Below are 25,063 nucleotides of genomic sequence, written 5' to 3'. Positions count from 1 at the left end.
GAGCTGTAATCATCACATTTTAAGGTCCCTTTTACCTCTAAATCTATGACCCTAAGGCATTTAACCTTTCTGAGCCTCAGTTTCCCCCTCTTAAAATGATGGGCTTGAATTCAATGGCCTTGAAGGTCCCTTTCAGCTCTAAAGCTACAGTCCTAAATGCCTCTTCCTGTTATAACATGCTACCTCTTACAAAGGAATCTTTGTCATTTTCCAGGGGCTAAGGAAATAAACTCTCCAGATAAAAATGAAAAAAAAAATGAAATAAGAAATGGAAAACCAAAAGCAAAAACCTTTACCCCTTGCTCTCTTGAGTCTCCAGAAACAGTATTTCAGAAATACTACTGGCATTGGATAACCACAGAGCAGGGTATCTGCTTTGTAGTTTCCTAGGAGGAAGAGAGCAGGAGGACTAAGAGTGGCCTGGCGCCCAACTGGGCTTCCTGGCATCCTAAGAATCTCTGGGGTTTGATTTGTGGTAGCAGTCTGACCTCATGTGCTACAGTCATGTCAGTCGACACGTTTCCTGGACATCTTCCCCTGTTCTTGGAAATAGAGTCGCAGGCCAAGAGGGAAGGCCCAGAAGCTGTCGGAGGAGGGAACAGAAGGATTTGCTGCCCAGTGCAGTTAGCATTTAAGAGATAATTCATGTTATCCTAAGATTTAGAACGAGAAGAAGGGACTTTAGGGATCATCTAATCCAGAGTTCCCAAGCTTAACTTGGCTTACTGCCCCCTTTTTAAAAAAATCACTCAGCACTCCCCTGGAAATCTACTTTCTTTAACCCTTTAATGTTTTTTTTTTAATTTGCATCAAAAAATTCAAAATATATATATATATATATATATATATTTAAAATGAGGCATCTTAAATTTAATAATTTATTGTAAATTTGTGGGGTTTTTCCTGCCTTGAAATTTTGATGAAGCAACAACGTGTTACGTAACTGCATAGTATCATATTGTAAACAAATCATTACACACACATATTCCTGCTGATGCATGCTGGATTTCCAAACAATGCGCGACTCGCTCACCTGCCAACACTTGCTTGTTAAGACCTGTCAGCAGACTAGACCACTGATCAATTATAACTTGCATTTTGTGCACTTATTTGGAAAATCATATAATCACTACAACTTTAACTCTGTTACATAACAGATGAAAGATGTACAAGCAGTTTTTCAAAATTTTCTTCTCTTCTTTCCTTATGCTTCCACCACCCCCTTATTTTTATTTGGTGCCCCCCAGTTGCACCTCAGGCTACTACTGTCAGCCTGGATCATTCTAGCACCCCCCCCCAGGGGATGCTATTGCCCACTTTGGGAACCTCTGATCCAACCCCTTCATTTTACAGAGGAGAAAACTGAGAAGAGTGTAAATGACTTATTTGTGGTCACATAGCAAGAAGGTGGCAAAATTAAAATTTGAACCCTGGTCTTCTGACTCCAAACCTAGGGTTTGGTTCACTCCAACCACATTTCATTTCTCTAATTTAGCCTATGTGTTTGAAATGTAGGTCACTTTGGGGAGCAGCCAGTTTTGCCAGTGGCCAAGTCCAACACTGTTTTGAATCAGTCCTCTCCTTTCCATTCACAACACCTCTGTTCAGGTCTTCACCTCTCCTCTGAACTATCTTAATGGCCTCTTAACTAGTCAATCTCCTTGCCTCTACACAGATGCCAAATTAATCTGCATACATCTGCTTAATGCAGACTCAGCCCAAATCTGATACTATCACTCCCTTGTTCAGAGACGTACAGCATGCCTCTTTACTGCCCCCATTCCTTGTAGCACAAAGCACAAACATCTTATTTTGTCGTTCAAAGCCCTTCACATTCTTTGCCAGTTAATATTCAAGATATTTTGGATAGGTAGCTATTCCTGGGTCTGGTTCTGTCCTTTTCTACTGAGCATTCACTGTGACCATGCCTCTCACTGCTTATCTGGAACACATTGTCTCCACATCATTCATGCTTTGAAATCCTTCCCTTCTTTCATGTTCTGAGAACTTGAGACCTTAATTTAGAAAGCCCAAGGTCATCCACTGCATCCCAGGCCATCGTCCTGATTTTTGTCTTGCCACTGGACTTTGATGACTTTGGAGGAGAGAGTGAGGCTGATGACTTTGCAAAGCTCTGCCTCCACTTAAATCCAATTCACACAAAGTCAAGACATCAACATCATGACGTCATTAGTTCTCTTTGAGAATGAAGGACAAACAGCCACAACAGAAGGACAATTATCTCCATATTCAGAGTGCATCTCCTCCACGAAACCTTTCCTGATCTCTCCCCTCCTCCACGCTCAGATAGAAGTGATGCCTTCCTTCCCAATTGCTCATTTCTTTCTCAAAGTGGTTAGACAAGCACAGGGCCTGGAATCATGAAGATATGTATTTGAATCCTACCTCAGCCATTTACTTAGCCGTGTGACTCTGGGCAAGTTACTTAACCCAATGAGTTAATATATGAAAAGTGATTCGCAAATTTCAAAGTGCTATATAAGTAGAGCCATTTGCTATTTCTATTTGACCTTTCCTACGGAACTTATCCTGATGTAACTTACTTGTGAATTTGTCCTTGTCCTGTAGACCATAAGATTCCTGAGGGCAGGCACTATGTCAGTTTTTTAAAGTCAAAAACGATGTCCTTTTCACCTTTGGATACCCAGTATCTAGCACATTGCACATAGTAGGCACACTGCACGTAGTAGGCACATCGTATATAGTAGGCACTGAGAATACTTGTCTAATCAGAAGGATTAAATTGAGTAATTGCCTGATTTTCTTTCTGAGTATCCTAATTTATTTATAGGATACTCAGAAAGAAAACTAGGCAACTACTCAATTTACTAAATAAATTCACAAATAAAAAATGGGGGAGGCATGATTCGATAGAAGTTGTTCTGAAAAAATATCTAGGTTTTTTAAAGGACAGCAAGCTCAATATGAGTTAGCACCCCGAAATGCTGATGCAGTCTTAGGCTTCCTTAAGAGGGGCATCATTTCTAGGAATATAATACTGTTACTAATGATGATGATAATGATAATGGCTAACATTTGTACGATGCTTATTACGTGCCAGGCACTGCACTCAGTGCTTTCCAATTATTTTCTTATTTGATACTCACTACAATCCTGGGAGGTAAATGCAGTTATTATCCTCATTTTACAGATGTGGAAACCAAGGCAAAGAGAAGTTAGGTGACTTGCCTCGTGTCATACAGCTAGTAAGTGTCTGAGGATGTATTTGAACTCAGGTCTTCCTGACTCTAGGCCTGGCACTCTATCCGCCGTGCCACCTAGCTGCCCTCTGAATCTGGAGATAATTGTCCCACTGTACTCTGTCCTCTTGCTAGACCTCACCTGGAGCATGGGGTTTAGTCCTGGGCACCATGTTCTAAGAAGGATATGGATAAATGGGAGAGTGTCCAGAGGAGGGTAATCAGAATGGTGAAAGGCCTTTGACTTTATACCAGATGAGGATTAGCTGAAGGAGCTGGGCACATTTTGTCTGGTGAAATGAACAAAAGGGTGGCTATGATGAGTTGCCTTTGAGTATTTAAACTTGAATTGGTCATTGTGGAAGAGATTAGATTTGTTCTATTCGGCCCCACCAGGACTGAACCAGAAGAAATGGACAGAAGTAACAAAGATGCACATTCGGGCTTAATGTCAGGAAGAAACATCCTGATAAATGAAGGTGTCCAAAAAGTGGCATGAGCTTCCTTAGGAGCATTGGCGTGCTTTGTCCTTTGTCCTTTGTTCTCGAAGAGGACCAGTGATATCATGGGGTGATGTCTTGACCCATGTGTGAATTGGATTTAAGTGAGACAGAGTGGCACAAAGTCGTCAGCTTCACTTTCTGTTCCAGAGTCTTCTAACATCCAGTGGCAAGAAAAAGTCAAGACAACCGGTGACGGCCTGGGATGTAGCAGTTGACCTTAATCTCTTTGGTGTCTGTAGTGCCTACTTCACCTGCCTTCATGGCCATTGGAACAAATTGTTCTCATCTGCCCACCCCACTAGGGGAAGTCTTCCCATGTTTAAGGTAGACACTCTAATTCACTGATGGGTTTGAGACCCCTCAGCTACCATCTATTGAGACAGTTTACTGGGGTATGTCCATTGCAGATGCTACAGCTTCTTGGGGCCACAGATGAGAGTTGGGTGTCAAATAGACACCAAGGGTGTCTTAAAAGATCTTGGCAAGCCTTCAGACCAGTGTTGCTAGCCCTTCCCTGAACACCTAATACATTCCTGGAGTCCTTTAAGCAAAGGCTGGAAGATCACTTGTCTGGAATGTTCTAGTGGGGATTTCTTTGGCATGTGGATGGGATGAGATGGTCCCTGAGGTCGTCCTCTTCTCAAAGCCTGTGATTTCTTTTGGGGCATGTGCTTATTTTCATGGGGTGAGGAGAGGAGGTGGGAGGGAAGTGTCTGATTATTTCATCCAACCCAGTGGCACCAGTTGGAGAGGTACTGTTTACAATATTAGATTTCTGCCAGAGTGGGCTGAGCTGGCTTGGGGGCTTGGACTGTCTTCTCCAGGGAGTCCTCTGTCAGACTGCTGCTTTGTCTATCTGATAGGAAGACTTGAACCGTTGCCATTTCTAAATTGCGTTTCTAAATATTGACTTAATGGAGGTACCTGGAGTGTCATAACACAACTTACTGGGGCCATGAAAATATTCCAGGCCTTGTGGAGAGGCCTGCAAAATGTCCTGTGGAGAGTGGGGATAGGAAGAAGTGGATCTGAGAAGAAGAAAAATGATCCAATGGTATTTAAGAGAGGTGCCCCAGCTTCAGATGTTCTGGGGCAGATGCCTGATTTTTTGCTGCCTATCCTAATTTATTTGGCATGGTTAGATTAGAAGTTGTTCTGAAAAAGATCTGGGGGTCTTAAAAGACTCTCAATGTAACTCAGCTCCCCAAAATATTAATGGGTTAATGCCATTCAGAGAAGCATCACTCCCAGGAATATAAAAATGACAGCTAATATTTATATAGTGCTTATTATGTGGCAGGTACTGTGCTAAGCACTTTACAATTAATATCTCCTCTGTTCCTCACAAGAACCCTGTGAGGGAGGTGGGGAAGCACCTCTCATAATCTCCAAGAGATGAATGAACAGCATCTGCATTATTGGCTGAGGGGGAAGGGGGCAACTTATGGCCATTAATCACGTAACTGTACCCTCTCGGCTTCTGCATAGGCTGTCTTTAGCCAGGGTATCCAAGCAGCATCCCGGGGAGCTGGAGAACTTTGTGACTACCTGGCCAAAAGTAGGGAAACGGGTTGGAGTCTCAGGAGCAGTGGTCCAGTAGACAGAGCTCTGAACCTGGAGTCAGGAGGACGTGAGTTCAAATTCAGCCTCAGACACTAGCTGTGTGACGTTGGGCAAGTCTCTTCATCTCTGGCTGCCTCATCTTTCTCTTTTGTAAAATAAGGATCACAATAGTACCCACATTCCAGGGTTGTTGTGATGATCAAATGAGATGCCTGGCATACAGCAGGTACATAATAAGTGCTTATTCCCTTCCATTTTTCATGAAGGACTGAAAGTTTCCTAAGAAACAATACTGGATACTTTGTCACAGGATAAAGATTTAGAGCTAGAAAGGACTTCAGAGGTCATCTAGAACAATCCCTGCATTTTACAGAGGGGGAAACTGAGTCTCAGGAAGGTTAAGCAACTTGTCCCAAAGTCTCAAAGTTAGTCATTGGCAGAGCTGGGATTCAAACCCTGGTCACTTGACTCCATATCCATCCCTTTCTACTGTCTCATATTGCTTTAGCCTGTACTTACAGGATTTTAAAAATTGTATTATTATATGCCAGGCACTTGGCTAAGAACTTTTAACAAACATTATTTTATTCAACCCTCAGAACAACCCTATGAGGTAGACACTATTGTTATCCCTGTTTTATGATTAAGGAAACTGAGACAAACAAATGTTAAGTCACTTTTAAAGGATAAAGGAGAAATTACATATGAATACACATTGAATGGGGCAGCTAGGCTGCAGTGCACCGAGCACCCAGGAAGGCTCATCTTCCTGAGTTCAAATCTGGTCTCAGACACTTACTGCTGTGTGACTCTGGGCAAGTCACTTAACCCTGTTTGCATCAGTTTCCTCCTCTGTGAAATGAGCTGGAGAAGGACATGGAAAACCACTCTATTACCATTGCCAAGAAAACCCCAAATGAGGTAATGAAGAGTTGGATACCACTGAAAAACGACTGGACAACAATCACCACATTGAGCTCTTTGGATAAACAAGGTTATGTATGTCAGTCTAAATAGTTGTTGATGACAAAGCTGATTAAAGGGAAGAAGCTCATTCTCCAGCCTATGGGGACAGCATGAGACAGTGGAAAGAGCAATGGCACTGGAGGCAGAGAACCTGAGTTCGAATCCCACCTCTAACTCTCACTCCTTGCATGATCTTCAGACCCTTCATCTGTAAAATGAAAAAATTGGGCCTGGTGGCCCCAGGGGGCCCTTCCATGTTTGTGTCTACTGTCCTACAAGGCTGACCTCCCACAGACCTGCAGAAGAAGAGCTCAGCTCTATGTGGAAGGGCGAGAATGTCTCTGCATCCACACAGAATAAGGCTCCTCCTCTTCTTCCCTTCTTCCCTGGAAGAGAAAGTCAAGGAAGGGGAAGCACAGAGAGGGCCTTCTCTCTATAATACACATTGCCTGGGCCAGAAGGGTGAGGCTGTTTTGTGTGAAGCTCCTTGGGAAGCCTTCAGGGCAGTGCCATAATAAATGTCCATTCTGGTGTCTCTCTCACCCAACTTTAAATAACTGGATACTTGCGTTGAAGTGCACTCTATTCTGTCTTTGGTCTTATCAGACAGGCACAGCTCACTCTGGCTTTCGTGACGATACCATGAATTCACATCACGCTTCACCATTTGCATGTTTCTTGTATCTATGATTTCATTTGTACCTTGGAACAACCTAGTGAGCAGGGCAGATATGCTCCCCATTTTGAATAACATGGTGAAAAGTATTAAAAAAGTATAGGAAAAAGAACACTGGATTGGAAACCAAAGATCTGGGTTTGAATCCCAGCTCTGCCAAAAATTCACTTTATGAAATGTCTAAGGTCCTTTGCAGCTCTGAATTCTGGGATAAAGTTGACGCTATGAGCATAATGAAGCAAATGACTTATCCAAGATCATTCTGTTAGGATGTGACAAAACTGAGACCGGTCTGAATCTAAGTCACACTACCCCTGATTTTAGGTTATCCAGCAACCATAGTGTTATTTCTTCTCCATCAAAGAAATGAGGTGGGATGTTGCAGCGGAAAGAGTAATGGCCTTGGAGTCAAAAGACCTGAGTTCAAATCTCGGGTCTAGAGCTAATTAGATGTGTTTTCTTGGGCAAGTCACCCATCTGAGCCTCAGCTTCCTCATCTGTAAAATGGGAATTAATGCTTATACTACCTTACAAAGTTGCTGTGAGTGATAGTAGCTAACATTTCAATATCACTTTAAGGTTTGCAAAGTGCTTTATGTGGTTCTTGTTTTTCTTTTTTTTCATCTGCTCCTTACAACACTCTTGGGAGGTAAGTGCTATTAGTTTTTAAAAAATTTTTAATTTAAAAATTTTTTTAATTAATTAGATTATGGTAGGTGCTATTATTAACCCCATTTTTACAGATGAGCAAACTGAGGTTGAGAGACATTAAATGACTTGTCCAGGGTCACACAGTTCATAAATATCTGAAGTGAGATTTGAACCTAAGTCTTCCTCATTCTCTTTTCGGTACCCTATCTACCACACCATGCTTCTGTCTTTGAGTGTGTTGTCCATACCATTACTTGGTCTTCCTGTAGGATTTTTACTTTTGAAGTCCTACTTTCATGCTCTGTGAGTTGACCTAAGAAGGATTTTGTCATTTGGCGCGATAAGAGGATTTAAGACACTAACCTGGCCAGTAATACATAGACACATTCCGTCTTGCCTTGGTCATGGTGACCCACAGTGGCTCTGATCCATTCCACCAGAGAGGCATCAAGCTGTCCTTGTTGACCCCAATGTCAAATGATTTGTTTGTATTAGGGTCCCACATGTAGTTCCCAGTCATCTGATGGACTTCACAGTGGCGACCTGCGTTTAAAAAAGTACATACATAGGGCCATTAGCTTGTCATTCATTCAGAGCTGGAAGGGCCATTACCTTTCTATTTATTTAGTGCTCCACCCCACCCTCCCCACTCTGTCCCCTTCCTGAACTGCACCATCTAAAAACAAACAAAATGATGAATCAGCTTCAACACAGAGATGTCTAATATGGGACTAAAATCACTCTGAATGAGGGGCATGTGCCAAGTACGAGGCTATTTTAAGTGCAATGGGGAACTGGGCGTCCAAAACATCGCCGCTGAACAAAGACTGAGGTCTGAATAAGAAACAATATGTAAGCAATGAGATTGTTTGGGGTTTTGTAATTTCTGATCCTTCCTCATTCCCCTGTCACCTCTACCCCGCAATGGCCTCTAAAAGAGACAAAGGACGATCTTGCCAAATCCGTCTCTGTCCTTCAGAGGGGATGCCTTTTGCGTGCCCTATGATGTGAGAACATGTGATAGAGCCGTTAGAAGAAAAGGAATAGACTGAAGTTTTTAAGACAGAGCAAGAGAAATGAACTAGGAAGACGGAGTATACTACCAAAGTGAGTGTTGGCTCTGTGGGGCCTCAGGAGAGAAGCCAGAAGTAACAGGTACCCACCAACATAGCACATGGACTCTACTGAGGCATCCCACTTAAATGTTTAATTTGGGGGTAAACCCATCACATTTTTTAAGGGAGAATTACACAAACACTGGCAAGGCCCTCAAACGCAGCTTCCGTTTTGGGCAGAGTCATTTGGCACCAGGCTCAAATTCTCTGACTGTGTTTAATCAAAGTTTTTCTTTCTTTCTCTTTATTTATTTTCTTTTTTTAAAGGGGGTGGGAGGGAGAGGGAACAGCAGTCTGGTGGGCAAAAGGACCATAAAAGAAAAGTGGCTTCCTTTGTCTAAGAAACTTAGGAAGTTCTGAAACCATCCTCTGAAGCTATGGCCCACAGTAGAGTGCTGGACTTAAGGTCCAGGGGCCTGGGTTTGAATCCTGCCCATACCACCCGGCGTCTGTGTTACCTTGATGTTAACCTTTCTGGACATCCTTTTCTTCACCTGTAGAGCAAAGGGGTTGGGCTAGATATCCATAAGGTACCTTTCAGTTCCAAATCTACAATCTGCTGTGATCCCATGACTTTACCAATATTGCTGACATCAATGTAACAGTAAGAGCACTGCCCTGGCCTTGGAATCAGACTTAAGGCCGGCCTCAGACAGTTGCTAGCTGTGTGACTGCGGACAAACACCTCTTGAGCCTCCATTTCCTTATATGTAAAATGAGGACACTGATACTTGACCGTGTACCCACCTGACCTGGTACACATTAGATGTGTGGAAAGCACTTTGGAAAACTTAAGAGTCTCATAAGGGGTGTCCCAAAAATCTTAGTTCAGTTTTTAAAACTTGGAAAATTTCGTATTGCCCCAATTCCCCCATCTTCTTTGTAGCACAGCCCCTAAGGGTCTAGGTGGATGAGCTTTAAAAATTGAACTAAGACTTTAGTTCAACCTAAATGAATGTGAGTTGTGACCACTGGTCATTTTAACAATGACCTTGGAGTTAAATCTGAATCCTGGTTCTGCCATTTGCTATCTCTGTGACCATGGATAAGTTACTTAACCTCTCTGGGTCTCAGTTTCCTCAATTTGTAAAATGAAATAACTGGATTCAAGAGGCTAAAAGTTCCCTTCTAGACTTATGATCCTATGAGGTATTATTCTTACCCAGGGCTCCACAATATCTCCTCTGCCCTGTGGTCTATCAGTGATGAGCTTGAGAGTCAATTGGGGCGGTACAGATATCAGGGGATTTTCTCTGATTGACTACTACTTTTTAGCTGGTGCAAAATCTCCTTGGAAAATTTTGTATTGCTTTAGTTTGCATTTCTCTAATCAATAATGATTTAGAGAATATTTTCATATGACTATAAATTGTTTTGATTTCTTTATCTAAAAACCACCTGTCCATCTCCTTCTACCATTTATCAATTTGGGAATGACTTCTATTTTTTTTTCCTTTTTTTTCTTGGCAGTCGGGGTTAAGTGACTTGCCCAGGGTCACACAGCTAGTAAATGTTAAGTGTTTGGTCTGAGGCTGGATTTGAACTCAGGTCCTCCTGACTTCAGGGCCAGTGCTCTATCCACTAGCTGCCCACAATGACTTCTATTCTTATAGATTTTACAAAGTTCTTTATATGAAATGTGAGCCCTTTATCTGAGAAGCTGTCTATAAAATTTCCCCCCCAATTTTCTGCTTTCCTTCTAAACCTGGATGCATTTGTTTTATTTGTACAAAACCTTTTTAATTTAATTATTTATTTTAATTTATTAATTATTATTATTTATTTATTCTTAACTATTATTATTAATATAATTTATTAATTTAATTTTAATTTAGTTTAATGATCAAAATTATCCATTTTACACCTTACTCTGCTCTCTTATCTCTTGTTTATTCATAAATTGTTCACTTATCCATAAGTCTGATAAGCAATATGTTCCATGTTCTTCAGATTTTCTTGCAATCTCCCTCTTTACATCTAGGTCACATATCCATTTTGACTTTCTTTTAGTAAATGGTGTCCTGTAAGATATTGGTCTATGCTGTATTGCACCAATGCCTCCATCCCCTTGGTAGCATAGTGCATAAGGGTCCAACTGGATGAGTCAAAGCTGCTCCTTTCTTCTTTAGGAAGCTTAGGACAGATGGGTGGGTGGTACAATGGGTACAGTGCTGTTGGGCTTGGGGGTCAGGCAATGATGGGTTAGTCGTTTTAGTCATGTCCAATTCTTCGTGATCCTGTTTAGAGTTTTCTTGGCAGAGATGCTGGAATGGGTTGCCATTTCCTTCTCCAGCTCATTTGACAATGAGGAAACTGAGGCAAATAGGGTTAAGTGATTTAACCAGGGTCACACAGTTAGTAAGTATCTGAGGCCAGATTTGAACTCAGGAAGATGAGTCAGGCCTGGAGCTCTACCCACTGTGCCACCTAGCTGATCTTGAACTTGGGGTATCAAGCACTCCTAGGTTCAAATCTTGCTACAGACCATTTCTAGCTGGGTGACTTGGGAAATTCACTTAACCTTTCTCAGACTCAGTTTCTTCATTTGTAAAATGGAAATAATAATATCTTCCTCATGAAGTTGTTTTGAAGATCAAATGAGATAATATTCATAAAATGCTTTGCAAATCTACAATTATTGTATAAATGTCAGCTACAGAGGGTATAGATTAGAGGCAACAGAGAATAAAATCAAGTGGCTCAATGAGAACTCTTCCTCTCAGGCTACTGAGACATCATGCATGTGCTGGGGGATAGACCCCCTGTCTCCAAGGTCAGAGACCATTCCTATGTTTAGACTCAGAAAATGTCCCAGGGAAGTGCCTGTTTAAGTTTCAAATTTGACCTTGAGCGTAATCAGTCTTGTGGGCTTTGCAAAGTCATTCAACTTTTCATCTGGAAAAGGAATAAGATATCTTCAGGTACAGTAGACTTCTGAGAAATTTTGACTGGGTTGTGAACCTGAAGTCAAAGCCCTATGGACAGTGGCATCTCATTTGCCTGTTGGACAGGACGTATCCTTAGGACCTGGCCTTGGAAGGCTATGGTTTTGGCAGGGATACCAGAGGGTGTTTTAATCCCAAAGTGAGGCTCATTGTTCATTTGCCAGTTTCAAGCAGAAGATTAAAAAGTTGGTTTCATGCCATTCTCTGGGTCCCTAGGTTGGTTGGTTTAAGGTCTACATCTTTGTGCCTCATTGTGCTCATTTCAGTCCCTGAGTTAGGAATCCCTGGATCTAAATCTTGCCTCTGATACCAGTTGGGTAATCATGGACATGTTGTTCAACCTCTTTCAGTCTCAGTTTCCTCATCTATAAAATGGCACCTTGACGAGAGATTGGGGAACTCTACCTCCCAATGACTGGGGCTACCTCCGAGGTGATGGTCTAATTGGGACTCATGGGGACAGACTTGTTGGAGTAGCAACTCTGCCCTGTGGTCTAGAGAAAAACACGTGACACTATCTCTCTGTCTCTGTCTCCATCTGTCTGTCTGTCTCTTTTATCACACACACACACACACACACACACTTATCTAGATCTATCTCTAGATCTATATATCTATATACATACATACATATCTTGGACTTTGGTGATAGACCAGAACTGTGTTCTGGGGGAATGAAGAAGAATCCATAGACAAGCTTGTGGAAGAAGGACATGGTACAGAGAGACACATCCTTACGTTGGGCTTGTGAGGAAGAGGATCTGGGAATTGAACCTTTTAAACAGAAGGGAGATTTCCAAGCCTGCACAAGCTTTGAGAGTTGTCTATCAACTCTCAAAGTGATATAAGCAGCCAAAGTGATCTTCCTAAAGTACAAGTCTGACCATGTAACTCCTCTACTCAATAAACTAGGGGCAGCTAGGTGGGACAGTGGATAGAGCACCGGGCTTGGAATCAGGATCACTCATCAAAACTGACCTCAGATGCTTACTAGCTGTGTGACCCTGAGTCAAGTCACTTGACCCTGTTTGCCTCAGTTTACTCATCTATAAAATAAGCTAGAGAAGAAAACGGCAAACCACTCCATTATCTTTGCCAAGAAAACCCCAGATGGGGTCACAAAGAGTCTGATGTGACTGCAAATGACTGATCAACAACAACAATAAATTATAGGGTTCCTTATCATCTCCTGGATAAAGCCCTACATGATCTGGCCCCTTCCTACTTTTTCCTTCTCCAGGTACTTATTCCCTTCCATACTTTACTCCCTTGATCCATTAACACTGGCTTTCTTGCTATCTCTTACCCGCAATACATCACCTCCCATCTCTATATCTTTTAATTAGCTGTCCCCCATGCTTAGAATACTCTCCCTCCTTCTGGTTTCCTTCTCAACTCAACCTAAATCCAACCTTCTACAAGAAGCCTTCCCTCTCCCCCCACACCTACCCGTTGCTAGTACTTTCCCTCTGGGATTATATCCAACTTGTCCTGTAAATATCTTGGATAACATATATTTGTTTGCATGACATCTCCCCACTAGAAGGGAGAGTGAGCTCCTTGAGGGCAGGGGCTGTTTTTGCCTTTCTTTATATCCCCAGTGCTTAATACAGTCCCTGAGACATTAATGAATGTTTGTTGGCTTGAGTTCCCATGAGAAACCCCAAATTTGAGCGTTTACAAATCCAAGGATCGCACCTGCTAAAAAGAAAAGGGGATTTCCTAATGCACTGTGCTCCTTAAAGAAAGAAGGGGATTATTCTCATACTTCTGTGAACCTACTTAAAGAATGAAGACAGTGAGTTATGAGGAAAGTATGGAGCCAGTAGGAAGGGGATTACTTGATTAGTAGCCTTTAAAATATATTTATCTCATCAGAGAAGTATAAACTCAAAGATATCCATGGTACAAGCCTTGGCGAGACCGTAGAGGACTCTGGAAAAAAGTGACCAAAATGTCAGAGTTGCCCTGAGAAGTGACTCCCAGCCTCAGCTCAACTCCCTTCTAAGGGGAGCTCATATACTGAGTGCTTTATGTCTCTGAATATGCTTGTGGATTTCTGTGAGATTTCTGCATCATGTGCAGATGAGGAAATATGAAGGATCTCTTATTCCCAGTATGGGTTTGGTACTTAAAGTACTTGCAAGGGAGTTGGTAATACACACTTAGGGCAGCTGGGTGGTATAACGGATACCACAGGATTTGGAGGCAAAAAAGACCTGAGTTCAAATGCAGACTTACTAGCTGTTTGACCCTGGGCAAGTCACTTAACCTCTGTTGGTGTCAGTTACCTTATGTATAAAAGCGAGATAATAATAGCACTTACTTCAAAGGGTTGCTGTGAGGACCACATGAGATTTGTAAAGAGCTTTGCAAACCTTAAAGCCCTATATTATTAGCTATTATTTGAGGGAACCTAAGCTTGAACTATACCATGAAAGGTATAGGAGATTATCTTGGACCAACTCTAAGTGGGAGCGATAAGCCAGAAAGAATGACTGACCCTGTTGAAGTAAGGCCCCAGAATTGAATCAACCCAAATCTGTAAGAGGCTGAAACCTTTGGGAGGTCCTGGGCCAAAGGCTTCAGAGATAATACATGTAAAGCACTTTGAAAACGTTAAAGCGAAAGTAAATGCCAGTGATGATGATGGTGATGAAAGCAATGACACTCCTTATTCTTGGAGTAGCCTGGTGTGATGAAAAGAGCATCATATTTGGAGCCAGGAGACCTAAGTTCTAGTCTCAGTTCTACCATTAACTAGCTGTGTGATTTTAGGACATTTTTGCTCCCTGGGCCTTGATTTCCTCCTTTATAAAATGAAGGGTTTGGACCACCAGTGGTGTCAAATTCAAACAGAAATTAGGGCCACTAAAACTGACCTAAAAGCCATATATTAGAATTATCTATATTATATTGTATTTTTATTTACTTTGTTGAATATTTTCCAATTACATTTTAACCCGGTTGGCTTCATTCCCAAATGCTGCAGTTGAGTGTTTATTATGTCTGGACTAAATGATCTCTAAGTAGCTTGAATATTCCATGGTTCTGAGATTCCATAGTGGAATTCATATGTTGCTGCATTAAATGCATTTGGAAGACTCAGATTCACTTGCATTATGGCAGACTTAGATCTTTGGTTTGAGTGCCAAAAGTCTCAGCTCCAAAACTCCCTCTAAAAGTTCATATCAGCACCTACTGTTAGAGAGATGTCCACAGCACTGAAAGGTTAAGTGATTTGCCTAGAGCCATACATCTGACATCTTTGAGAGTCTGGACTTCAGTTAGGTTTTTTTTTTTTGGTTTGTTTTTTTAAGTTAGGTCTTCCTAACTTGGAGGCCAATCCTCTCACTACTGCACAGCCTCTCAGACTCAAATGCCCAAGTTTTATGTATAAAATAGAATCCTGTGATATTCCCTCTGTCCTCCTCTTCTCATTGCTTACTTTGGCTTTCAGTAAAATATCTATCCACTTCCCATGAACTCTCCAGGCCTCTAATACTGGAATCAAGTCTGTTTCTCAGGAGTATGTACTTAGAAGTTAATCTCATCTGATTCACCCATTCAGAATAGGTCTCTGCACTTGTGGGACAGCAAAAACCAGAGATACTGTGAGGCTCAAATGAGCACTTTGCCATTATTATTATTATTATTATTATTATTATTATTATTATTATTATTATTAGCCTACTGTTACTAAACCGCTAGTCTGGGCTCTCTGGAGAAACAAAAGTAACCCCCGCCCCTGCTAAATCATGTATATACACACACTTTTAAGTTTAACATTTTCTTAAGCCTAGAAATTGACAAAATGTCACTTGGTTTGTAGTAGTTACTGATTTCTGATGTGTAAATGCTCACACTGATAATTTAACCATGGGCTCTCAGGCAGTTTTAATTGGCTTCAGCTCACCTCTGGCTTATATAATGCTTTAGGATTCACAAAGTATTTTCCTTATAGTACTCTTTGAGGAAGGTAGAGAAAGATTTACTATCTAAATGAGGAAATTGAGACTAAAAGAATTTCGTAGGATCATATAACTAGAGCTTTTAAAAAAAAACAACCTCAGAGCCTACCTATTTCCAGTTCTCTCATTTTTCAGATGAAGAAACTGAGGCTTAGGGAAGACCTTTTTTTTGGCTTGTTGTCCTGATTGTTCCAGGAAAATTTAGTAGCCTCACGGTATGACTCACGTCTAGTTTCTCTCAGATTAAGATCCTTGTATACTTTAAAAGCACTTGCGGTACCAAATGTATGCTGGGCACAGGACAGCCTTCATTTCACCCCATGGAAAATGTACAAGATGCAAAAGACTTGAAATAGATACAGAATGATTTGCCTAAAGTCTTACAGAAATCAGATTTAAGAGCCAAGGCACAAACCCAAGTTTTCCTCACTTTGAATATAGTATCCTTTCTGCTACAGCCAGCTATTTAGTAACAATGTAAGGGAGTGATTTAGTCTAGCTCTCTCAAGAACTCTGGTTTTCCAAAATTGTAAGTAAGGTCTGAGAATGGAGGGTTGCTGGGTTTCAGCTGCTGTTCTCTTAGATGAGTTGTCTTTGAAGACAGATGCTAGGATCTGCATTTTTTCCCCTTAGGTCTTGGTAAGTAAAATAGGTACTCAGTGGCAAGATGGCCACTATTTACCAATGCCTCTTCAGAGAATCACTCAGCCCTGCATTTAAACGGTAGGGCTTTCCTTGTCAGTTCTTCATCACAGATGCAGCCTTAATCCCCAATGGCTTTCCTTTGTTCTGAGAAGAGCAGGCCTTTGTGGAAGGCAGTAGAAAGAATTTGCTCCCAGTCTCCCTGTCTGTTCAGAATCCTTCTACCCTTGCTGAGATGTTTTTTTTTCCTTCTCATGAATATGCTGAGGCCCACAGCCTGTGTATGTAATCTGATCCAGTGATTTCCTCAGCCCTCTTGTTGTCTGAATAAAAGTGGCAGGAGGAGGAGGGAAAAAAAATCAAAGAAAGAAGTACCCCCATGCATTCATATGGGAGCTACCTGACCCTTCCTTATCTACTTTGACTTGTCTGGGACTCTTCCTGAGTTTGCTCCAGAGAGACCCTTGTGTGATGATCTAGTCTTCTTAGTCCTCAGTCTAGGGCTCTGGTACAGACATGCCAACCTTCTAGCCTAAGCACTTTGCAACCTTATAGGGCAGTGGCTGTTGTAGAGATATCCCTCCTTCCTTCCTGGCAATTCTGCTGAACTCTATCATCAGGCCAGGTGGGCTGATGTTGTTGTCACTGTTTTTTCATTCATTTTCCAGTCACATCTGACTCTTTGTGATCCCATTTGGGATTTTCTTGGCAAAGATGCTGGCATGGTTTGCCATTTCCTTCTCCAGCTTATTTTACAAATGAGAAAACTGAGGCAAACAAGGTTAAGTGACTTGCCCAGGGTCACGCAGCTAGTGAGTGTTTGAGGCTGGATTTGAACTCATGAAAAGGCATCTTCCTGACTCAGGCTCAGTGCCCTAGCCACTGTACCCCAAGATGAAAGGGGATAGCTTCCAGAAGAGGTCTCTCCCTCACCTATCTGAAACTTACTCTCTTTCTCTTTTTTTTTCACAAATCTCTCCTTCTCCATTACCTAGAACCAGACATTCTTAACTTTGTTGATGTTGTGGACCCTGCTGGCAGCTTAATAAAGTCTATGGACCCCTTCTCACAATCATGTTTTTAAAGGTATAAAATAAAATACATAGAATTACAGATCAAAGTCCTGAGTTCAAATCCAGCTTCAAATACTTAGTAGCTGTGTGACCCAGGACAAGTCACTTAACTCTGTTAAGTGTTGCCTCAGTTTTCTCAGCTGCAAAATGAAGATAATCATAGCACCAATCTTCTAAGGGTTGTTGTGATGATCAATTGAAATAATGTTTGTAAGAAAAGTGTTTAGCACATGGCCTGCTACATAGTAGGTGCTATATAACTGCTAGCTTATTAGAATAGATTATACCAGAAAATATGCAAAAGTGAATGAGCAAAAAAAAAAAAAAGTGAACAAGCTCTTTGCTGGGAGTAAGATGATGTGTTGTTGTGAAGTCGTTTCAGTTGTGTCCAACTTTTTGTGACCCCATTTGGAGTTTTCTTCACAAAGAGACTGGAGTGGTTTACCATTTCCTTCTCCAGCTCATATCACAGAGGAGGAAACTGAGGCAGACAGAGTAAGTGACTGGCCCAGGGTCACACAGCTAATAAGTGTCTGAGGCTGGATTTGAACTCAGGAAGATCAGTCTTTCTGACTCCAGGCTCAGTGCTCTTCTACTGTGCCACCTATCTTAGCTCAAATCAAGAAAGTGCCCCAGATCTCACCCAAAGGGAAAGTATCCCAAATCTCTAGGGACACAAGGTTGGAAATTAGGGACATGTTGAGGAGCTGGCATCCTCTACATGTTTGCAGTTTCCAAAGTCTCTCTCTTTTTTCCTGTGTCTAGAGTCAGTTCCCCAAAGAGTCTGCCGACACAAATATCCTCTCTCAAAACAAATCTCTCCCCCAAAAGCCCTCACACCAATTGTATCCCTTCTACAGACACGAAGTCTTGCATCAGTGTTCTGTCCATCAGTCTAGAGCAAGCCTGCACAAATGCAGAAGAAAAGATCCTCTGTATTTTTTGCGGGCTGCAATGAGACACAGATTGTGCAGGTCTCATCTAGACTCAGTCTTAAGCAACTCCATGCAAATTGTCCAAGCTTGGAAACCCTCGTAGCCCCAACATTTGTTAAATTCTACCAGCTGCAAGACATTGTTGCTTCTTATTCATTAGGGTACTTAGTTTCCCCAAACAGAAGTCAGTCTGCGCATTCAGCTGGCCATGAATCAGACAAGCTGTACTAGATAAAAATGGTCCTTTCAGTCTCTCATCTCTGGGCACTCCAGGCGGGTACTTATCCTGTGGGAAGGCCTAGTGTCTAGACCATGGGTCCCCACCCTGCCTTCACGCTATAATAAGAGAGCTCTGGGGCCAGCCCCACAGCACTGAGAGCCCCTGGCCTTTGTACACACTCACTCTCACTCTCTCCAGTCAGGTCAATCCTGAAAGTGCCAGCAGAGACTGAAGCTCTCACCTTTCAAATTCCTGCTGATTTGCTCCTTTCCCATCTAAGCCATCTGTTAGATATCTCCAATTTATCCTGTATGTATCTTATTTCTTCACGGTTGTTTTCATGTTATCTCCTCCAATTGACTGTGAGTTCCTTGAGAAGGGGGGTGGTTTTTTCCCCCTTTGCTTGGCACATAGTGGGTGCTTAATGTTTGTTGACCTACTGCCTCTCCCTGACATTCCACTTCATTATAGAGATCTAGATATCACAATGCCAGGCCTGGAGCCAAAATGGTCTTAGTTCAAATCCAGCCTCAGACACTTACCAGCTGTGTGACCTTGGGCAAATCATTTCACATCTGTTTGCCTCAGTTTCCTCACCTGTAAAATGGGAATCATAGTAGCATCTACCTCTCAGGGTTGTTGTAAAAATTAGATAATATTTGAAAAAAAAAAGCACTTTGCACAGTGTCTGTCACGTAGTAGGAACTTAATAAATGTTTGTTCCCTTCTCTCCCTTTACCCAAAATATGTTCAATCTCTAAAGCTACCTACTCAGCACTCCAAATGTATTCTCACTCTGAACACACATTAAATGCACCCAATAATTTTCTAACATGGAGCTGCTTGGAAGTACAGAGGATAGAGTGCCAGGTCTGGAGTCAGGAAGACTTGAGTTCAAATCTAGACTTAGATACTTACTAGCTGTGTGACCCTGGGTGAGTCACTTAACTCTATTTGCCTCAGTTTCCTCATCTCTAAAATGAGTTGGAGAAGGAAAGGGCAAACCACTCCAGTATCTTTGCCAAGAAAACCCCAAATAGGGTCACCAAGAATTGGACGTGACTGAAAATGACTTAACAACAACAATAACCCAAACAGGATTACTGTTGCTTTTACACTCTTCCATGCCCACAATGCTTAGGTTGAGGTCCATGTTCTCAGAGCAGCATACACCAAGGCTCTGGCTACTTTCTGATTCTTCAAAATGCAGCCCCCTCCTTCCCATCTCCCAAGGAATTGTAAAGCACCTCTTTCCCTTTCAGCTACTCTCAAAATAACAGGAGATGGGAGTTTGCTGCAGAAGAGGCCCACCTGGACCTTCTCTACTCCACCAGTCACCACCATCGATCTCCTACCTGGCGCTTCCAGTCTTCTGCATCAGCTTATATTTTTCCACTCTTGTCAGAGCCATAACTAGAAATTTTCCTACCTGGGGCAGGCTTCACAAAACAACCCTGTCAAGAAGCTTACAAAGTGCCTTCAGATCAGTTTTTTTTTAACAGAAAATGAGTTGGAGAGAAGATAAGAAAATAAGATAAGATGGGGAAGTCACCTGGAATATGTCAGCCTGAACCACATCTAATAACTTCTTATTTAGGAGAACTATTCTTGCTACCTCAGTGCTAGGCTCCTTTGTTTCTGTATTGTTGAAAGAGTGAAAGGTGTCTGTGCCCTCTAAGATCTGATGCCCTAGGGCAAAGCTCCAGCTGTGCTTCCCTAGGTATGCCTCTAGGAATGATTATCCTTGATATATGGAATGGAGAAAAGAGAGAGGTCTATCCATGTATACTCATCTCCCTTTCTCTGGTGAACATGAAGGAAGGAAGGAAGGAAGGAAGGAAGGAAGGAAGGAAGGAAGGAAGGAAGGAAGGAGGGAAGGAAGGAAGGAAAGAAAACCCATTTATTAATCTCTAAATATCAAGTGCTGTACTAAGTATGCTGTGGCTACAAATACAAAAGCAAGTCACTCCCCACCCTCAAGGAGGAGACAACACTTGCAGCATCTTTGTACTCTGCCTCCCCTTTTTTTTTCTCCTCCTGAAAGTTTGTACTCCCTTTTTTCTATTTTCCACTTTTCATTTGTATTCTAATTGGTAACTGGCTTTTCTGGCTTGATTTAAAATGTGGAATATTAAATTTCATGGAATACCAATTCTTCATGGAAGAATGCAGACAAATCACTAAATCCTCTGGTACTCGAATTTCTTGACAGGTGAGATTTGCACACACGCGCATACACGTTATGACATGGGTATAGTAACATTGTTCATGTCAGTACAGTATATCCAGATACCTCATCAAACACAAATTCTGATAACCACTTGAGGCTCTTTAATTGCATGTTGTATACAATTTTAGCATGGTGTCACTGACGCACCCCAGCCTAATGCTAAAGGGCCATTTGAATTTCTACCATCCATGTTATAGAATTTTCAGAGCTGAAAGAGGCCTTCTTCTACTCCTTCATTTTATAAATGAGCAAAGTGACACCAAAGAGGGTTAAAGTGACTTGTTCAAAGTCATGCAGTTCACTAACTAAGGGCAGGGCCGAGAATCAAAAGATTATAGTATCAAAATAAAGAGTTCAAAGGCCATCTGGTATAGCTTCCTTCTCTGTCCTGTTTTCTGGATCTTCATCCATCTAGCATGTCTGCTAACCGTGAGAATCCCCCAGGGCTCTGTCCAGGGTCCTCTTCTCGCTCTATAGTATTTTACTCCAAGAGCTGTACATTCCTATGGTCTCAACTATCATCTCTATGCGAATAATTCTCAGATCTACTTGTCCAGTCCTAACCTCTCTCCTAAACACAGTCTTGTATCTCCAGCTGACTAGCATATAAATCAAACTGAATGTCCCATAGGTATGTTGGATTCAACATCTCCAGCTTCGCCCCTACCTCCCCTCTTCCTAACTTCCCTATTGCTATGGAAGGAAGGACCATCCTCCCAGTCACTCAAGCTCAGTGTTACCCTTGACTCTTCCCTCTCAATATCCCCCTCCCTCCCATATCCAATGAGCTGCCAAGTCCTATAGATTATACTTCAATAATGTCTTTCTTGTCTCTCCTCTGACGTCACAACCACCTTGGTACGAGTCATCATCAACTCATGCCTGTCTGCTGGTTGGCCTCCTTGTCTCAGGTTTTCCTATTCTAGTTCCTCCTCCATTCAGCTGTCAAGTTAATTTTCCTAAAATCCAAGTAGGGCCATATCACCCCCCTGTTCAATAAACTGGGCGGCTAGGTGGCACAGTGGGCTTGGAATCAGGAAGATCCATCTTCATGAGTTTAAATCCAGCCTCAGACACGTACTAGCTGTGTGACCTTGGGCAAGTCACTTAACCCTGTTTGCTTCAGTTTCCTCATCTGTAAAATGAGCTGGAGAAGGAAATGGCAAATTACTCCAGCATCTTTGCCAAGAAAACCCCAAAAAGGGGTCACAAAGAGTTGGACATGACTGAAATGACACAATTCAATGAACTCTAGTAACTTCCAGTTACCTCCAGGATCATACATAAAATATCTGGCTTTTAAAGTCCTTTGCAACTTGGACCCTTCTTACCTTTCCAATCTTCTTACACCTTCCTCCCCATCACATACTCTTCCATTCAATGACCTCCAGCTTCCTGGTTGGTTCTCCCACACAGCATTCCATTTTCCAGCTTTCAGCATGTTCATTGGCTGTCTCCCATGTCTGGAACTTTATTCCTTCTATTCTCTGCCTCTAAACTCTGCCAGTTTTCCTGGCTTCCTTCAGGAAGGTGGGAACTAAAGTCCCACTTTCTGCTGAAGTCTTTCCCACTCCTTGTTAACCTTAGTTCCTTCCCTCTGAGATTACCTTCTGCTGATGCTCTATTTTGTCTGTATATACTTATTTGTACATTATCTCCCCCATTAGGCTGTGAGCTCTTTGAGAGCAAGGATTGGTTTTTGCTTTATTTTGTATCCCTAGCACCTAGCACAGTGCCTGGCACATAGTAGATACCTAAGAAATGCTAGTTGACTGACTCTTTTTATGATGAGGAAACTGAGGTAGAAGAGGGTTGTGAATTTTCCAAGGTCACACAGATAACAATCATCACAGCTGGGATTTGAACCCAAGTCCTGTGTCTAGAGCTAAGGCTCATTTCACTGCTTCCTATGATGATAAATCTTAAAGCTGGGAAGGATGTCAAGAGATTATCTGTTTTATTTACTGCAGACAGGTAAGGTGTGATTATCTGCATTTTACAAATTCGGCGGCTAAGGTCCAGATAGTGCTTCGCCCAAGGTCACATAGCTAGAGACTGACAGAGGGTGGAGGGGGTCCTAGAAGGCAGATCTATCTTCTACTGCAATGTTTACTCCTACATCCCCTTTCAAAAGTGTAACAGACATAACAGCTGTACTTTGGAGTATAAAAGACTCTGCTAATTTAGAGCGAAACATCTCAGCTGTCTTATTGGGCAGGTTTAATTGGCCCTGTAAGCATGCACATAAAAATGCAGACATTCAACTTGCTGTAGAATTAAGTCATCCCATTCTTCAATTTTTGAGAAGGGTCATACAGGAGTCCTTGTATAATACAAAAACTTGCTGAATTCTTGGGTGGTGAGTATCCCTACTAAGTCTTGGCCTCATTTTTTTTACCCTTATGCAATTTCACATGTATTGCCTTTTGACAATTCGTGGTAATGTCTGTGAGATGCCCAAACAGCTGGTTGAAAGTGAAACATACAAACAAAATTCAAGGTCCAGTATACCCACTCACATCCCACTTATTAACCAAATTCAACTACATTGTGTTAACTGAATGTAGCTCAGAGGTTCCTTGCTTTTTTATTGTTGTCATCACAGATCCCTTTGCCAGTCTGGTGAAGCCTATGAACCTCTTCTTTGAATAATGTTTTAAAATGCATAACATAAAATACATAGAATTACAAAGGAAACGGATTATATTGAAATACAGATGGCAAAATATTTTTTTAAAAAAACAGGTTCTCAGACCCCAGATTAAGAACCCCTGAGCTATCTGATATCAGTTCAACTAGGTCATATGTTGAAAAAGTTTCCTTAAAATGGAGATTCCAGACTATGCCCAAAGGGCTATAAAAGTGTGCATGTCCTTTGACCCAGCAATAGCACTTCTAGAGCTGCTTCCCAAAGAGATCACAAAACTGGGAAAAGGACCCACATGTACAAAAATATTTATAGCAGCTCTCTCTGTGGTGGTAAAGAATTGGAAATTGAGGAGATGCCCATCAATTGGGGAAGGACTGAACAAGTTATGGTATGTGAATGTGATGGAATACTATTGTGCTATAAGAAATGATGTGCAGAGGGGCAGCTATGTGGCACAGTCAGGAGGACTGAGTTCAAATTTGGCCTCAGACACATAACACTTACTAGCTGTGTGACCCTGGGCAAGTCATTTAACCCCATTGCCTAGCCCAAAACCAAAATGATGAACAAGTGGACTTCAGAAAAACCTGGGAAGACTTGTATGGACTGATGCTGAGTGAAGTGAGCAGAACCAGGGGGAAATTATACACAGTAACAGCCACATTGTGCAATGACTAATGTTGATAGACTTAGCCCTTCTCAGCAATGCAAGGATCTAAGACATGTCCAAAAGCCTCATGATGGAAAATGCTATCCACATCCAAAGAAAGAACTATGGAGTTTGAATGCAGATCAAAGCATACTGTTTGCTATTTTTTCTTCTGTTTTGTTTCCTCTTTTTTGTGGTTTCTCCTATTGGTTCTAATTCTTCCTTACAACATGACTAATGTGAAAAAATGTTTAATAGGAATGTATATGTAAAGCCTGTATCAGATTGTGTGCCATCTTGGGGAGGGAGGGGGAGAGGGAGGGGGAGAAAAATTTTAAATTCAAAAGCTTATAGAAGTGATTGCTGATAAATCAAAATGAATTAATTAAAATTTTTAAAATGGAGATTCCAGGAGGAAAACACCCATGTGAAAAAGGACTATATGTAGGACATAATCTTCCAGGGTGAGGAAATCATAGTGGATGAAGGAACTTCCAGGTTGCATCATGGTGGCAGTCTACAGACTCAAAATCAAGGAAAGGAAGAAATCAACAAGTTCTTGGAAATCATGGCTCTGCAGAATATGCCATCTCTCTCCTAGAGGTAGCCTCTCTAGAGGAGGTCTGAGTATAGGGCAGTGTACTGCCAGATAGTTCTCGTCTTCTCATACTTTTGCTGCTTGTAAATGGCATGTAACCTAAAACCTCTTCACTGAACATCATGGCCAAACCTATCCTAGATCATGGCAATGCTAAAATAATTGAGTAAAGAGATACATAGCCTGACCTTTAACTAGTAGTTCTAATATGGTAACGGCAGGCAAGGCAGATTCAATGTGGGAAGAATGAGACGACCTCAGAACAAGATCTCATGGATGGAGACAGGGACCTCAGATAGCACTCTTTGTTGGAGGGAGACAGAGATGCTAAGCTTCCTCTCTCTGAAAATGAGGAATGCCCCTATAGTCTCTGTGGCAGGCTATCAATTAGATAGTCAAGCATGGAGAGGAAACGCTCATGTCCCAGAGGTCCTACCTGGACTGGGCCCCTATGA

The 25,063-nt window shown here is 41.8% G+C and overlaps 1 protein-coding gene across 2 annotated transcripts in view; it reads right to left on the bottom strand.

Annotated features, from left to right (window-relative positions):
• Nucleotides 1-25,063, bottom strand: part of ENPP6 (ectonucleotide pyrophosphatase/phosphodiesterase 6) — a 178,716-nt gene that overhangs the window by 98,157 nt on the left and 55,496 nt on the right. For both annotated transcript variants that reach the window (XM_021007704.2, XM_021007703.2), the window contains exon 2: nt 7,944-8,123. In XM_021007704.2, the coding sequence (XP_020863363.1) occupies nt 7,944-8,123 (180 nt within the window). The remainder of the gene's footprint in view (nt 1-7,943; nt 8,124-25,063) is intronic.

Source organism: Phascolarctos cinereus, unplaced genomic scaffold (assembly GCF_003287225.1).
Source record: "Phascolarctos cinereus isolate Bilbo 61053 unplaced genomic scaffold, phaCin_HiC Scaffold_9;HRSCAF=440, whole genome shotgun sequence".
NCBI lineage: Eukaryota > Metazoa > Chordata > Mammalia > Diprotodontia > Phascolarctidae > Phascolarctos > Phascolarctos cinereus.
This window is presented reverse-complemented; position numbering and strand designations above follow the sequence as displayed.